The sequence below is a fragment of the Myotis lucifugus genome, unplaced genomic scaffold, assembly GCF_000147115.1.
Source record: "Myotis lucifugus unplaced genomic scaffold, Myoluc2.0 scaffold_555, whole genome shotgun sequence".
Taxonomy (NCBI): Eukaryota; Metazoa; Chordata; class Mammalia; order Chiroptera; family Vespertilionidae; genus Myotis; species Myotis lucifugus.
The window spans coordinates 42,702-58,638 of NW_005871603.1; the positions used below are offsets into that span (position 1 = coordinate 42,702).

The 15,937-nt window shown below is 66.3% G+C and overlaps 1 protein-coding gene across 1 annotated transcript; it reads right to left on the reverse strand.

Annotated features, from left to right (window-relative positions):
* Positions 1-2,147: 2,147 nt before the first annotated feature.
* HELZ2 (helicase with zinc finger 2) lies at positions 2,148-15,134 on the reverse strand. Its single transcript, XM_023745515.1, has 19 exons — positions 13,793-15,134; positions 13,317-13,500; positions 13,132-13,239; positions 12,242-12,753; positions 11,512-12,153; positions 10,122-10,905; positions 9,848-9,923; positions 5,981-9,767; positions 5,661-5,815; positions 5,440-5,571; positions 5,205-5,366; positions 4,978-5,125; positions 4,727-4,843; positions 4,462-4,654; positions 4,179-4,313; positions 3,841-4,059; positions 3,547-3,703; positions 3,297-3,464; positions 2,148-3,212 (listed from the first exon to the last, which is right to left on the reverse strand). Exons 1-19 carry the CDS (start codon positions 14,806-14,808, stop codon positions 3,088-3,090), a joined length of 8,820 nt encoding a protein of 2,939 aa, XP_023601283.1. The 5' UTR covers positions 14,809-15,134; the 3' UTR covers positions 2,148-3,087.
* Between the last annotated feature and the right edge of the window lie 803 nt (positions 15,135-15,937).

A 15,937-nucleotide genomic window follows, 5' to 3' on the forward strand; every position in this document is an offset into this window, starting at 1 on the left:
GCAGCCACATGGGTATTTCTCCTGACTTGGCCCAAGCACTCCCACGAGCCCCAGGCCCCGCAGCTCCTGCTCCCTTTTCGGGGGGCGGGGGCCCCAGGCTGGACCTTCCAGGACAGCTGGCCCCAGAGCAAGAAGCGCCAGCCCTGGCACTGGATGCCACCTCCAGCATGACAGCTGCCCCAGGGGCTCGGCCACGTCAGCTCCAGCCCCCCCCCCCCCCCGCCACAATAACCAGCCATGTGACCTCAGCACAGGCTCTGGCCACCTTTCCTCCCTCCTAAGGCAGGTTTCCCAGGGGAACAGTCCCCCAGGTCCTGCCCAGACCCCACAGGGGCAGTCATGGCCCATCACTCTCACCCAGCTTTATCAGGATCAGAGTGCCTGAGGCCAAAAGGACATTTTATTTTTAAAATGACAATAAAAGTCTTATCTTTCCCCCAAATGAAGCTGAAGTTCATCGGCACCCCATCCGGAGGTGGGTGAGGGTCCCAGGAAAGGGCGCCTGGCAGGGGGCATCCCCAGCACACAGGCCAGCATAAGGACTCTTGGGAGGTGGCACTCCCTCCAGCCCATTGGCCCTCCCCACCAACTCCTCTGTCCAGCCCCCTGTGGGTGACCACCCCCTTGATGTTGCCTTGATAGTCTGCCCTTGCCCTGCAGTGGTCCTGTGACCCCGGGCGCCCAGCAGTGCCCCTCCCCGTGCGCACACTCACTCTGACAAAGGTAATGTGGACGTCAGTGTCCACCTGCTCCTGCGGCTTGGACACCAGCTCCAGGAGGGACAGCCCTATGTCCCTGGCCATGGCTGAGGAGGATGGTCAGCACAGGTAACCACGTGGTCACTGGAGAATCATGTGGTCAGGGATGATGGGACACAGCCCCTCTCCCACTGGCCGAGAAGTGGTTTGGTGAAGGGGGTCCCCAACTCTGCCGGAGAAGCCCCAGCACCGCCCCTCAGCGTGGACAGGGTGCTCTTACAGGTGGGGATTTAGCCCGGGGGGGGCTCCTCTCCCAGGCCTGTCCCACTGTGTGCCCCGCGCTCTGGCCTCGTGTGCTATGGGGCGCACTCCTGCATGTCCTGCAGGGGTCCCAGGGCCCAGGCCTCATGCTCCTCAGAAATGGAGGGAACAGGGGTAAGAGCAGGCCAGGGTCCAGGGACTGGGGTTTGTGCTGAGTCATACCAGTCCAACAGAGGGCCTGGCCGGAGTGGGGTTCACCAAGGGAGGTGCATGGGGGTACGCAGCTCATTCTGTGTCTCCTGCTGGAGGCCTGGCTTGCGCCCTCACCCAGAGGCCACAGGTCCTACTCTGTAAGCAGCTCTGCTGCACCTACTAAGTGCAGCCCTTGAGGCCAGGACGCTGGTCTGTGCCTGACCCGCCTCAGCCTCACCTCTACCCCGTAGCTGCCCGCCCCCCCAGCCCCCTGATTCCTACAGCACACTTGGGGTTTCAAGGCCTCTTCCTCTGGGAAGCCCTCCCTGACTCCAGGTTGGTGAGGTCTTAACTCCCTGCCTCAGACACCTGCTCATCTCTCCTTAAGCGTTTTTCACAAGATACGGTCAAGTTTCTCAGTGCTTGGAGGAGGCTGCCATGGGGGAGGCCTCTTCCAGGGAGGGCCCATCGACTCACTTTGGGCCTCACAGTGAACACATGGTGCACAAAGGCCTGCCACGTCTCGGTCTCTCTGTGACCTCCCGACCCATCCACTCCCAGGGCCCCGGCCACACCTTCCTTTTCCCACAGCTGCTCTACGGGGTGGGGGTGGGAGGCCTGGGGGCTCAGCCACACAAGGGGAATGAGGAGCCCAGGCTAATCCCCAGGGGCCATGCAGTGCCCAAGGTCCTGGGTGGCACCGGGCCCGCTGGCAGCCTTGGGGACTTTGGACCTAGACTGCGGGCCTAAGACCAGCGTTCAGAGGCTGGGCACACCTGCAACACCTGAACACAGCTCACGGCGCGGCCTCGCCCTCCCGGTTCCAGCTTCCTCAGTGCTGGCAGAGGACCCTCAGCCGGCGGTGTCCTCAGTGCTCCCGTGCTCCCCACCCAGCACCTGCCACAATGGCTTGACAGCCTCACAGCCCCTTTGCAACCTAAGTAAGAGGAAGGGCTACCCTCTGTGCCCCCAGACAGGCCTCAAAACACCCAGGGGTGAGAAAGCAGAGTGGCCTTTATAACAAAGTTAATGTTCAATCATATAATAGTCCAAGAAAAGATACAAAATTGGAATGTAGAGATTTGATTTGTAGAAAACTTCAGGAAACAGACCCATCCCGTGGTCCCGCAGCAAGGCCACGGGGGCTGCCCTCCTCGGACACACAACTTTGCAGCCCCAGCCCGTGGGGAACATCACCCCGAGACCCAGGTGTGAGCTGCCTCAGGGCGGACTCGGCGGGGGGCCAGAGGCTTCCAGAGAAGGCAGAACACAATGCCTCCTGACACACCAGGTGGGCAGGCTGTCCGGACCTGGCCCCCCCGCGGAGTGGGGGCGGAGTGGGGGTGGTAGCATTGGGGGGGGACATGATGGCAGCCCCGCCCACAGCCCTTGGGAGCGCTGCTGTGGGTGGGGAGGTCAAGGTGAGGTGGCCTCAGGGGGCGCTGTGGGTGCAGAGAAAGGCCCTGGCTTCCAGGGAAGCCCCTCTGCCCTGAGTTTGGGTTTATTTAAAAATAGAAAATAAAGCTGAGCTCCATGGCTGGCACCAGTGTGGCTGGGATGGCATCTAAAAACCAAAGAGCTGAGATTTCCTTCCAGACCCCAAACCTTCCCAGTGGCCCCACCCGAGATGCTCCGGTCACCACAGCGGCAGTAAAAGCAGGCCACCCGGGGGATGAGCACCGACCTCCTCTTTCTTCTCAGGTCCGTGCTCCCCCGGGGACAAAGCCCGGCTCCAGAGATGGCTAATGTGCACGCCACGGCGGGCCTCCGAACCCTGCCCGGCCAGGGGCAGGGTGCCAGGCCGAGCCGGCGATGACTGCTGACGAAGGCACGTGGGATCCCGAGGAGCGAGGCCAAGGCAGCCTGCAGGGGAGGGCTGGGCCTTGTCCTGGCCGTCCGGTCAGCTTGAGGGCAGTGGATGGCTGAGGCGGGCCCTTCAGACCAGCACGGCTGGCCTCCTCCGGACCCGCACCTGGCCAGCGGGCACCAGGCTCCGCTGGGCCTCACAGAAGTCCAGGAGTCTGCGCCACAGAGGGCAGCATCGAAGCAGGAGGTGGTCTCCTGCAAGATGGAGGAGTCAGTGCTGGCCCCACCCCCATAGCAGCCGTGCCCAGCCACACCCAGGCCCGCCCCAGCAGCTCTCACCGACGAGGCAGAGCCCCTCCTGGGCCCGGGTGATGGCCACATTCACTTGGTTGGGGTCTACAACGAAGCCCAGGAACCTCTTCAGCCAGCTCTTGGTCGGCCGTTGGTCCAAGTCGCTCTCTGGGCAGGAACGGACGGTGCTCACCAGCACATAGCGCCACTCACTCCCTGGGGACCAGGGGCACAGTGAGGCCCACCTTCCTGACCCGAAGGCCCAGGAGCCCTACCCAGGGCCGGCCTCCAACCTCACCCTGGCTCTTGGTGATGGAGCACACTGCCACTCCGGTGACACCCTGACGCACGAGGCCCTTGCTGATCTCTGCGGCCTGCGCGTTGTAGGGCGTGAGGATGGCAATGTCCTTGGGGTCCACTGTCCTGTCCAGGGTCAGCTGTTTGGCGATGCGAACCTGAAGGACCGAGGGGGCGCTAGTGGAACAGGCCCGGTGCCTCCCCGCCTGGCACCCGGGCCTCGCCTGTTTCCTCAGCTCCTCTGCCTCCTCCTCCAGGAAGCCCTCCTGACCAAGGGGCACCACCTGACACTCACCACCTCCGCCACCTCCTCCAGGTTGGCCTTGGAGTTCTCGTTCCCTTCATCTGTGGACACCAGCAGGCTCTGCTCATGGCCCTGCACGTGGCCAAAGATGACAGGGCAGCTCTCCTTGTCAGCATGGCCCAGGATGCTGGGCGGCCGCCGCAGGCCCGGCCAGGTCTTCAGCCTCTTCTGGTAGAACTCCATGGAAGGGAAGCTGCAGATGCCCTCGTGCTGCCGGAAGAACATGAGCCAGGGACAGGCTGCCATCCGCCCTCCCTGGGTCCCAGGAGAAGGCCAGGGTGAATGCAGGAGGTGGGAGTGGTCAGAGGCACAGGCGTGGGGCGGCTCACCATGCGGTACTGCGTGTCCAGCATGTAGGCATCCCTGTAGTACCTCTCGAAGAGAGACCGGTCCAGCCCCAGGCTTTGCAGCTGCTCATTCTTGACCACAGGCCGAAGCTGCTTGTGGTCCCCAAGAAGAACCACCTGGAGGACAGGTGTGGATCTGACCCCCAGACCCAGAGGCACCCAGCACGTCCGCTGCTACCCCACCTCAACCTGCCCTCCATGCGCTCCCTGCATCCAGGTGTGAGCCCCCCGGGCGAGGCCTGCCTGGCATCAGCACCTGCCTCACCTTCTCGATGTGGGAGAAGTTCACCAGGGGGATGAGCGTCTCGGGCTCCGTGGCCATGCCCGCCTCATCGACCAAGACCTGCCGGACGTTCAGGTTCTTGAGGCTGGGCGAGGCCGCACATGAGCACGTGCAGAGGATGACGCTGTGGCGGTCCAGCTCGAACTTCCTCGCCCTCCCCAGGATCTTCTTGTACCTGCGCAGGGACGCCGTCGGGTCACCCAGGGACCCCCGCACCAGGAGGCCGCACCACGGCTCCGCCGCTTACCTGGCGAGGTCCTCCTCGGGGAACACCTCCCCTCTCTGCAGCCGGGTGTCAAAAGCCTTGATGGAGGGCGCGTAGGGGTTGGAGGACTGCCGGATCCGGTGGTGCAGCGTGATGGTCCTGGCGGGGGAACCCCCGTGAAGCCCCGTGTTGCCCACAGCCCAAGGCAGGACCATCAGACAGCTTAGGCCTCTCCCCTCCACCCAGAGACAGACAGACAGACAGACAGCTAGACAGACTCTGAGAGGCGGCACCTGAGGCTCTGGTTGGGCCTCCCCTCCCGAGGGGTCTTCCTGGGCGGGCCCCTGCTGCTCACGCCCGGCACTGGGAACTCGGTGGCCTCCGCCTGCTCGCTGTACACACGGAGGGGCTTCAGCTCTGCCCTTCTGCTCAGGAGCATTCCTGGGGGCAGTCTGGGCGTGAGCGACTGTCCCCTGGGCCCGCCGTCCCCAGCACAGCCCCCATGGCTGACCCAGTGCACCTGCCACGACGTCCACCGACTTGTTGGAGGGGCCACAGTACAAGATGCAGGGGGGCCCCAGCTGCTTCTCCTGGAAGGGAGTGCCACAGGCCGGCGCTGGCTCCTCATTTAACTTGTAAAACCAGAACACGATGTGGAAGCCCACCACCGTCTTCCCTGTGCCTGTGGGCAGAGAGCAGGTGAGCCAGGCCGCCACCGGCCTGCCCAGGCACCTTGGCCCCAGTGCAGGTCCCACCTGGTGGGCCCTGAATGACAGTGAATTGCTTCTTCAGGGCCTCTCTGATGGCCTCGTTCTGGCTGGGGTTCAGCTTGTGGCGGCCTCCGGGGATGTCAAAGGTCTGTCGCTCCAAAAACCTGCTGGGGATTCCTGAGGAAGGAGCCAGGCTCCCTGAGCTCTGGTGCAGGGCGGGCCGGGGCAGGAAGAAGGGGCAGGAAAGCTGGAGGGCCCCCACCTACCTCTGCGAAGGGGCTGCTGGCCAGGAAGGTGTCCAGGAAGGTGTCGGGGAGAGTGCCGGGGAAGGTGGTGGGGCAGGGGGATGGGGTGGCCCAGGGCGATGTTGATGACCAGCTGGGACGCGCCCTTCAGCCCACGCACAGCTTCTTCCTTGCGGCTGGGGCATGTGGGGGGGAGACCGACACTGGGACTTCAACTGGACTCTCCCAGGGAGGGAGCACTGCCCCACAGGCCACCCCTCCCAGAAGAGGGACTCCAAGGAGGTTTCACCCTCCCACCCACCGGCCTCTCCCTGGCCTCTGGCCCTGGGGAAGCCACTCACAGGTCAGGTAGCTGCTTTGGTAGCACCTCAATGGTGAATGGGGCGCCGGGCCGCAGCACCTCTTCTGGAACCTTCTCCATGGCCATGTGGTGGATGAAGAAGTGCACCTGCTTGTCAGCCTCTTGCCGGTCGGCACGGCCCTCTGGATTTGGGTCCCAGTCCTCCGTCAGCCCGTGGGCCACCCAGGTGTAGGTGTCCGGGTCGATGCTCAGGGTGGGGCCCAGGCTGCTGGGCCCGGGGGGCGGCTGGCCAGGGCTGGCTTCAGGGTCCGGCATCCTGGCATCGGGCACAGCCCGAAGCCCCTCAAGCCGGATGCAGAGGTAGCAGTGGCCAAAACTGATGTCGATGCTGTGTTCCCGGAGGAAGGCGGCCTCCAGGCAGAAGCTGCCCTGGAGCTGCCCCTGCTCCGTCCGCTCCGCGTCCCAGGCGATGCGCACTTGCTGCAGCGTGATGGTGTCGCTCTCGGCCACGGCGCTGGTGGCCGACTCCAGGGAGCAAAACGGCTCCCACATGAGGCAGTAGTCCTCTACGCTGCGGCAGCGGTCCCGCCCAGCCTGCGGCACACGGCCCGAGAAGCAGTCACCCGCTCGCTCCACGTGCTCCAGGCACAGGCTGAGGCCTGGGGCCACGAGCCACAGCTGCAGGGCTGGCACCAGGATTCCCCGATGCAGCGTGGCGCTGAGCTGCACCTTCAGCGTGTCCCCACTAACCAGATCCCGGGCCACCTCCACAAAGTGGCCACAGCGGCTGCGTGACACCTGCCCCAGCTCCCGCTGCGGCGGCCTGGCACTGTCCTGCTCCTGCACACGGGCAGCCACCTCCGGCCACCGCTGCTCCTCCACCAGCTCCAGCAGCTGCTGCCACAGGGCGGTGTCCACCGGCCAGGTGTGCAGGTCCAGCAGGGCGCCGGGCAGTGGGGGACATGGCCCATTCGGCATCACCGAGTAGACACGGCGTCGCCATTCAAGCCGTAGGCCCAGCTGGCTCACCAGGCGGTGCGGGTGCTTAGCCAGCTGCAGGAAGCGGTAGTAAACAGGGCAGGGGTCAGGCAGGGTCTCCCGGTTGACTGGGAAGAGCAGCTTGAAGCAGCGAGCACCCAATTCCACATCCACCACGAAGCCCAGCTTCTGGCGCGGCTGGGCCTTGAGCCGCGTGGCCAGGTGCAGGCTGCAGGCCCGACGCTGGTAGCTCTGGGCACGTGCGTGCTGGCGGCTGAAGTCTTGGCAGAGCCCGTTGATGTCTCTGGCAGAGTAGGCAGAGCCCCCCTGGCCCAGTGCCAGCAGAATCTGCCGCTGCAGCACCACGTCCAGGTACCTGCGGATGGGCGAGGTGGCCCAGGTGTACCAGTCCACCTGCAGCGAGTAGTGACTGGCCGGTTGCCGCTCACCCTGGCTGGAGCGGCCGAAGACAGAGCGGCCCAGGGCCTTGCGGAAGTCCAGACCCGCGGCAGCCAGCGAGGGGTGCATGTCGTCCGTGGTGATGAGGTCGGCCAGCAGGCCGAAGTCCTGGGCGTGGGCGGCAAGCTGGATGTGCCTCCAGAGGGAAGCCAGCAGGTGGAGCTGCTTAAGGGGGGTGCCGCGCCCCCGCAGGTGGTGTCTCAGGTGAAGCGATAAAGGCACCAGCTCTCCGTGCTTCTCGCTCACGGCTTCAAGCTGGTGGCCGCTAGGCGTGGGCTGCCACCGCAACGGTGTGGCCGTCCGGGTGCGCTCACTGCCCACCAGGAACTCGGCCACCAGGCTGTTGAACTGGATCATGTACTCTTTGACCATGGCGTGGGCCGCACGGAAGCCCAGCGCGCTGTCCTCGTCAGGCTGCTCGTAGTGCCAGGCCGCCTGCAAGCGGCGTCGGCGCAGCACCCGGGCGAAGTGGCACGCAGCCAGGATGCAGGCGTCCACGGAGTCCAGGCGGGCGGGCAGCTCCAGGGCGGCCCCCAGCTGCCCCCTGATCACCTGCTCAGCTTCCTCGTAGGACAGCTGGCGGTCGGAGCGGATCACAGAGGGTGCGAAGCGCAGGCTCTTGAGCTGGTCGCTGCCCTTCTCGAAGGCGAGGAAGAGCGAGATGGCGAAGCGGTCCTTGCCTGGGAGGAGGCTGAGCACGTCCTGGCAGAGACCAGCGGGCAGCATGGGCGTCGGCTCCCGGTTGGGGGCATAGAATGCAGTGCCCCGTCTTCGGGCCTCCACGTCCAGCGCCCCATCCCTGGGCAGGAAGCTGGCCACGTCGGCAATGTGCACGGCCACTTCGTACCTGGGGCCCAAGTCCCGCACACTGAGGGCGTCGTCCAGGCTGCGGGCACCCTGGGGGTCCACGGTGAAGGTCAGGAAGCTGCGGCAGTCGTCCCGGCAACCTGGCGCCCGGCCGAGCTCTGCGCAGTATTTCTGCAGCACCTTGGAGACCACAGCTGGGTCTGGCGAGGGTTCCCTGAGGCCATACTCCAGGTCCAGAATTCGGAGGCCCTGCTCCCAGGTGGTGACCTCGGGTAGCACCTCCAGCACTATGCCCAGCGGGTAGTAGAAGCGCTCCCGCCAGACCACAATGCGCACCCAGAAGAGCCGGTGGCGCCTGGCCTGGGCCGTGAGCCGTTCGTACCCCACCCTCTGCACGCGGCCCTGCAGGAAGCGGTGGACGGGCACCTGCAGTGGGTCCTTCAGGTCGGCCACAAAGATCTTGGTCACAGAGCCGTCGATGGGGGTCATGATGCGCGAGTCCCACTCATCCATGCGGCACACGAATACCAGATCACTGCGCCGCCTCTTCAGCACGCCCAGCACACGGCCCTGCGGCCGCCCCGACAGGCCCCTTTCGCCGCCGAGGACCTTGACCAGCACCTCGTCCCCACTGAAGGCCATCCCGCAGTGCAAGCGGCCCCTGAGCTGGATGGGGCCGGGCCCCGTGTCATCCAGCGGCACGGCCGTCGCCCGCTCGAAGGTCTCCTGCACGAAGGCACATCTGTGGTGCAGCTGGGGCTCCGAGCGCAGCAGCTTCCGCAGTGCGTCGGGCGGCAGGTTCACATACTGCCGGGACTGCTGTGGGGACGCAGGCCTGGCCACGGTGTCCAGCAGCCCGTCCTCCCGCACGGTCACTGTCACGTTCCGGCTCTCGTCCAGCAGCTCCTGCAGGATGGAGTCGTCGGCGCCGAGCTCCCCGTCGGAGGGCCAAAAGTCAGACTCGGGGTCCTCGGGGTCCTCGGGGTCCTCGCTCTCTGTGGCCGCCGGCCCTGCCACCACATCGGCCGGGTTCCCTGGTGGCACTCCATCCGCACCTGCTGGGCACCCCCTGGACGCAGACCCTGAAGCTATGTCCCCAGCCTCTGCGTTCTTTGTGGCCATGTCCCCAACCACTGAGGTGCTGGCCAGGGATCCGCCCTCCTTGGCCTCGGCCATAGCCGCATGCTCTGTGGCCGGGGCCCCTGCCGCCCCCTCCACTGGGACCGTGTCCTCAGCCACCACTGCCACAGGCCCCTCTGCCGGCGGGGCTGCGGGCTGCTGGCAGCGGGCCCAGCGCTGCCTCTGGACAACGGCCTGCTCAATGTGCTCCAGCGACAAGCCCTCGGGGTGGACGCTGCGATGCTCCACACACTGGCGGATGAAGCTCTTCCAGAGCTTGCTGCAGGCCCCGAAGGAGCAGAGGGCCACGGCATCCCCCACCGCCACCACCTGGGACTGGGCGCGGGTCATGATGGTGTTGAGCACGCGGGCGTCCGTGAAGAACTCCAGGGCAGGCGCGCCCGGGCTCTGCAGGCTCTGGCGGTTGTGGACTGTGCTCAGCACCACTACCCGGAACTCCCGGCCTGTGGGAGGGGCACGGTCAGGCCGGGCTGGGGGAGCAGCCCCGCCTCAACCCACCTCACCCTTACCCCTGACCACCCACCTGGCAGGATCTCAAAGCTGCCCACAGACACCTGGCCCAGGTCCCTCCGCCTCAGCTCCTGCCTCAGCACACTCACCTGGAGACACACAACCACGTCAGCAGACCCAGAGGAGCACAAGGAGGGCCCCCAACGACCACGCCCAGCACCTGGTGCCAAGCACGAGGAGATGATTCCTCAGCCCCTCTACAGAAGGGGAAACTGAGGCTGTGAAGACCACAATGGGAGGCCACGTCCTGTGGGCAGTGGGTGGAGCTGCCCCACGACTGGGCTTACCTGGGCGCCGTGGGACACCACACAGATGTGCCTCTGCTCGCGGCTGCCCCAGCAGTGGGGCCAGGCGCTGTAGAACTCCTGCACCTGCTCGGCGACCTGGAGGACCTCGGCGGTGTTGAGCCAGGAAGTCAGGGACAGGTCACGCTCGGGGTTGCCCGCCACGTGGCAGAACATGAGCGGGTAGTGCCGGGGGTGGCGCGGGACCTTGCCACGGGCGTGGATGGGCGTGCCCTTGGCCAGGTAGAAGTGTCGAGAGACGAAGGTGATGATGGCCTCCGTGGAACGATAGTTCTCATGGAAGATGATGCGGCTGCGCTGGGCAACCTCGTGTGTCTGCTGCTGGTAGAGCTGAAACAGACGGTACAGCAGCGTGTGGCCGGCCGCCTGTGCCCTGGCCACACTGAAGAGCCGGGGTGTGACCTGCATGTGGTCCCCGGCCAGCACCACGCGGGTGCCTGGCAGGGCGTAGCGCAGTGGGGTGAGCGCCTCGCACTCCAGCATCTGGGCGGCTTCGTCGATGAGGATGTGCGAGAAGAAGCCAGCAGGCACTCTGAGCTCGCGGGCCTGCGAGGTGGTAGCCACCACAATGCGGTGCTGCTCCAGCTCAGCGCGTGTGGGCGGGCGGAAGGCCCGGCGGTCCTCCGTCAGGCAGCAGTACTGTAACGTGGCTGCGTCCGTCTGGCTCGGCGGGCGGTCCGTATACATCACCCGCAGTGGTGTGGCCTCGGGGTGGCCACTACTCACATAGCTGTGGAAATGCTCCTGGATGTAGATGTCGGCCGCGCTGAGGGGGAGAGGGCACAAGGGGCCTCAGCAGCTGTCTGCTAAAGCGCCTACCGTGCGCCTGGCCCTGCAGGATGCCAGGGGCTCACGTGAGGCAGACTGACCTGTGGCCTGCCCGACGGAGCTTACATCTGCATGTCACTTAAAAGCGACGGTGGAACCTTGCCCCAGAGAGTGCTGGTGGGCCCTGCCTCGTCCTCCCCACACCCCCACCCCCCCTCTCCTCCCCCCACCCCTGCATCTAGAGCCTCTGCAGAGGCACCCACAGCCCCACACCCCAACAGCAGACCCCAACCCCCAGGACACTGGGACTGTGCCTGAAGCATAGACGTCCCCTGTCCCTTTCAGCCCAGGACTGACCGTCTATCAGGGAGAATCCCAAAGATGGAAGCGACTGGGACTCACCCCATGGGTGCACTGGGCAGCCCTGCCCAGGCTCCACTCCACCAGTGCCCAGACTGCCCAGGCACATCCGTTCTAGCCTCTCAGGCCTCCAATGAACCTGGGAACCAGCCAGAGCCCTAGGCCCGGGGTCCTCCTTTTCTCTTGGGGTCACACCACCTCAGCAGTACTCACCCAGCCCAGGCAGCAGCAGCTCTGGGCTCACCTGTTGGTGTGTGTGCAGATGAGCACCTTGGTGTGGGGCTGTCGGATGACCTCCAGGGAGGCCATGGCCAGTGTGTAGGTCTTGCCTGTGCCAAAAGGGCCATAGATAAGCAGCGGGGCCACGGGCCGCGTGCCCCCAGGGCTGCTGCTTGCGATGAACTCCACCGCCAACTTCTGTTTGTGGTTGCCATGCAACGCAGGCGGACTGGGACGCAGGCGGGGCAGGGCGCAGGCCGGCAAGTAGGGTACCACCAGGCGCTCCTCGGGCAGTGCGTCCACTGCCTCATGCCAGAGGCGGAAGGTCAGCAGGTCAACCTGGAACTGCACCTCCAGCAGGGGGCTGGCCTCAGGCTGCAAGCCCAGGGCCGCACAGCAGTGGGCGGGGAGCAGCAGCCACCGCGCCTGCTCCAAGCTGGCCCGGGTCTCCAGCCGCACCTCGAACACCGTGTGGCCAGATGAGGGCACAGGGGCCACGAGCGCCGTGCTGACCGCCCGGCCCAGCAGAAAGCCCTGGTCTGTGTCTGGTGTCAGGGAGGAGGGGATGGGGACCTCGGCGTAGAGAGCTCCCGGTGGCGGGAAGAGCATGCCCAGGGCTGGCGTCTGCAGTGAGGTTTTCAGGGACACAGGGCCCCGGAGGTTCAGCCTAGTGGGGAGGATGTGGGTCAGCTGACCAAGACCACCTCTTTGCAGCCGGCATCCCAGCACCCGCCCACACACGCTGCCCCACGTACTTGGCCACCAGCTGCTGCTGCGTAGCCTCCTCCTCATAGAGGAACTGGTGCATCCTCTGCCGGTAGTTGGCACAGGACAGGGGGCCCGGGGCTGGGCCGCCGCGGCGGAACTCCAGGGCCAGCGCCGGCACCTTGTACTTGGCTATCAGGGCTGCCTGCTCTGCTGTGCGCTCCACACCAGGGACCACGTGGCGGTTGCCAGTGTGCCAGCGCTCCAGCTCCTCATGGTGGCCGGGTGCTAGCGTCCCCCCTGGGTGGTGCTCCTGACCCAGCTGCAACTCCAGCTTCTGCAGCAGGGCCGGCCTGCGGCCAAAGTCGAAGACCACCCACTGCTCGAAGGTGCCAAAGGAGGTGCTCTGCACACGCACGGCCACCCGGAACTCGGTTGGGCAGCCGGGCGCCCGGAAGCGCTCCCCCTGTGCGTACACCCGGCCCGGCGGGAGGCAGGGGGCCTCCAGCGAGAAGTCCGCTCCCGGCTCCTGCTTGAGCAGGGCCACATGTTGCAAGGGCTCCTGGGAGAAAATGGATGGTGAGGTGGCGCGAGAGGCCCTCCCACCCACCAAGGTCCAGGCTGACACAGACCCCTCCCAGTGCTGCGCTTCCTGCTGTGATCCCAGCAGGTGCTCAGCCTCTCTGAACCGCAGTGTCCCCCGCATGGGGGGTCACAGAACCTGCCCAGGAGGGCCCCGTGCATGCAGAGCGAGGGAAGGCAGCATGGGATGCGCAGAGTCATGGTGGTAACCGGCCCAGACCCTTGTTCTCTGCCAGACACTCGACATAATAACCCCACGACCCTGGGCACAGAGACCCCTCACACACACACATGGGGGACACGGTGCAGGGCAGTGGCTCCAGACCCCAGCCAACTCAGGGCTATGCGGACCCCTCACCTCGGAGTGGACCACGAACGTCCAGCTGTGCTGAATTTTCCTCTCCTGGGCCTGATGCACCAGGGGCTGGTGGCAGGTGACGGACACACCATCAACAGTCTCAGCCAACTGCACAGGGAAGCCAGGCCATCAGCAGGGTGGCCCTGGCCCTGCCCACCCTGGCCCACTCACGAGGCCCCACTCACCACCAGGACCTCCCTGCTGCTGCGCTGGTACTCAGCCAGCAGCCGCTCTCGGTAGGACACCAGCCCCTCCTGCCAGGCCGCCTGCTCCCGCAGCTCTGCCGTCCGCACCCGCCGCTCCCACTCCTGCAGCTCCTGCTCTGAATGTGCCTTGGTGCAGATGTCCCCATACTCACAGAGGTCGGGCCTGGGGGGAGGTCAGCAGGCCACCGGGGTGAGACCCCTCAGCCTAAAAGAGGCCTGCCTGTGTGGGGGAGCAGGAGTAGATTCCAGGCAGGGGTGGGGCGGGGGCGGGACCTCCTCCAACCTGTCCACTACTGTGCCCACAGGCCAAGGCCAGCAGAAGCCACCTCCACAGACCTCCCTTGCCCACCTGAGGTGGACGAAGTGCCAGCCGGTCACACCGAGGGCACAAGGAGCTCCTGGTTCCGGCTGAAGGTGGGTCATCCCCCTCCCCAAGCCCCGAACACAGGCCTTACCTAGGGCAGAGCTCAAAGGTGGAGAGCCCGGTGGGCGGGCTTCGGTACTCCCAGGCCATGGCCTGGCCCTGGGCCACCATCTGCGCATGCTCCTGGGATGAGCAGTGGTTCTCGAAGGCCTCCTGGGAGCGGCAGGTGACCAGGCAGGCGTGGCAGTACAGCTGGAGTGCAGGAGGCTGGTAGGGGGGGGCTGTGTGCCCACCCCCCCTGGGGGCAGGGAGTGTGAGCAGGTCCATCCGCTGGAGCCCACCCAGCTGCTCAGCCTCCCACACGGCCATCTCCACAGCGCTGTGGGCGTACTGGCAGCGGGACGCCCCATGGCGGCACGGCCGCCCACGCCCCACATACATGCAATAGGCCAGCGGCTGGCGGTACTGGGGCTGTGGCCGCACTTCCACCACCTGCTGCTTGCGGCCCTCAGAGCTCATGTGGGTCAGGAGCGAGGGGCAGGTTCCATGCCTGGGGCAGTGCCCCTGGGCGTCCACAGGGCTGAGGTGTGGCGGGCAGTGCCGGAAGCAGTGGCAGCAGAGCAGCTGGAAGTGGCCGCCAAACTCCTCTCGGATGGTGTCAGCGGGGCTGCGCAGCTCGCCCTGGGCCCCGCCACCCTTCACCGCTGCCTTCAACCATAGACGGTGGACATTGTGCTCGCGCTCAAAGGTCCAGACCAGCGCCTCCTCGGGGCTTCGGGCAAAGGTGCACTGGTTTCGGTGCCGCCGGCAGCCCAGCCCAGGGCTGTAGTAGCGGCAGACCTCGTACCGTGCAGGCCGCGGGAAGCTGGGCCGGCGGTCCACCTTGCGCCAGACCCTGCTCTTGGCGGCTCGCTTGGAGCGGGCCAGCAGGATCTCACGGGGGCAGCTGTGCTCCACCCGGCGCAGGAGGTAGGTGCTCTCATTGAGGCGCTGAGTGCAGCGGGAGCAGCCCAGACACAGGTCCACCTGGGTATACAGCCTGGCCAGGGATGGCTCCTTGGTGGCCGTGGGGCCGGTGGGCCATGGGCCAGACCCCGGGGACACCATCTCAAAGCTGGCCTGGCCCTGCGGGGTGGCGTCCGAGGCTCAGGGCTCCGCTGGTCCTCGGGGGCTATTCGCTCTCGAGGAGACGTGTGGGACAGGAGAAGCCAAGAGCCAGGTCCGGCTGAGGTCAGGGCTCGCACACACCGCCTCCCCCCACCAAGGTGCCGAGGAGGCGGAGCCGGAGAGTTCTGGGGCAGGACAGGAGCAGAGGGTGGTTAGGTCCACGGAGGCTGGGCCCACTGGCCTGGACCCAGCCCAGACCCACCCTCTCTGAAGGGTCTCTCGGCCCCGCTCAGGAGCCAGCCGGCTGCGTCTGGGGTCGGTGCCCCCCCAACAGGGCCTCTCAGCCCCCCACCCCCACCCTCCTGGCCCTATAGGTCCGGGTCTCCTGCCTGGTCTGAGGCCCACCCCCTGTTCTGTGAAGGGACAGTTGGCTCCTGGGGACGGTGCCCCCCACATGTGTCTGGAGGGGACTGGCTTCCTCCCCTTGGGGCAGAGCCTTGTGGGCGGGGCAAGGGGCTGCCCAGGCAGCACGGTCGGCATCAGCTCCAGAAGGACAAGGGGTTCCCCGGGTTCCCTGGGGTTCCCGGGGAGCCTAAATCAGAAAGGGGAACTGGCTTCCACCAGGCTGCTGGCTTCCCCTAGAGAGCACTTTCCAGGGCACCCGGGGTGACCGAGACCTCCAGGAGGAAGTGGGCGGAGGGCAGCCCGGGGTCAGAGCCGGCCTGGCTCCAGTGGAAACTTAGTCCCCGCAGCAGCGGCTGGTGGAGACCCCAAGCCGGATGGATGTTCAGAAGCAGGGGCAGCGGGCGCGGTGAGGACAAGACCGCAGGGGGGGGAACTTGGGGTCCAGAGAGCCCTCCCCCCCCCCCCCAGGCGCAGGGCGAGGAGGCTGCGCTGTTGTGGGCAGGGGTCGCGGCTGAGTCCCCATCTCCAGGCTGCCTCGGGGTCCCCGGCACCGGCCCCCCGCCCGCTAGCACCGCCTCCCCCCATCCCGGGAGCCCCCATCCCAGGCACCCCCACGCGCGCTCAGGGAGCTGCCCCCACAGCGCAGACCCGCATCCCCAGCACTCACCACCCATTCGGCCGCGTCCGGCGCGGGATCACTTTTCGATTTCTGGCCCCGGGGTGA

Excerpts from the sequence above, each read along its gene's own strand:
- HELZ2 (XM_023745515.1), bottom strand. The coding sequence starts at position 14,808 with ATGGTGTCCCCGGGGTCTGGCCCATGGCCCACCGGCCCCACGGCCACC. Across the intron at positions 4,844-4,977 it reads AGGCCCAACCAGAGCCTCAG|GACCATCACGCTGCACCACC; the intron begins GTGCCGCCTCTC and ends TTCCCCCGCCAG. Across the intron at positions 3,213-3,296 it reads GGAGGGGCTCTGCCTCGTCG|GAGACCACCTCCTGCTTCGA; the intron begins GTGAGAGCTGCT and ends TCCATCTTGCAG.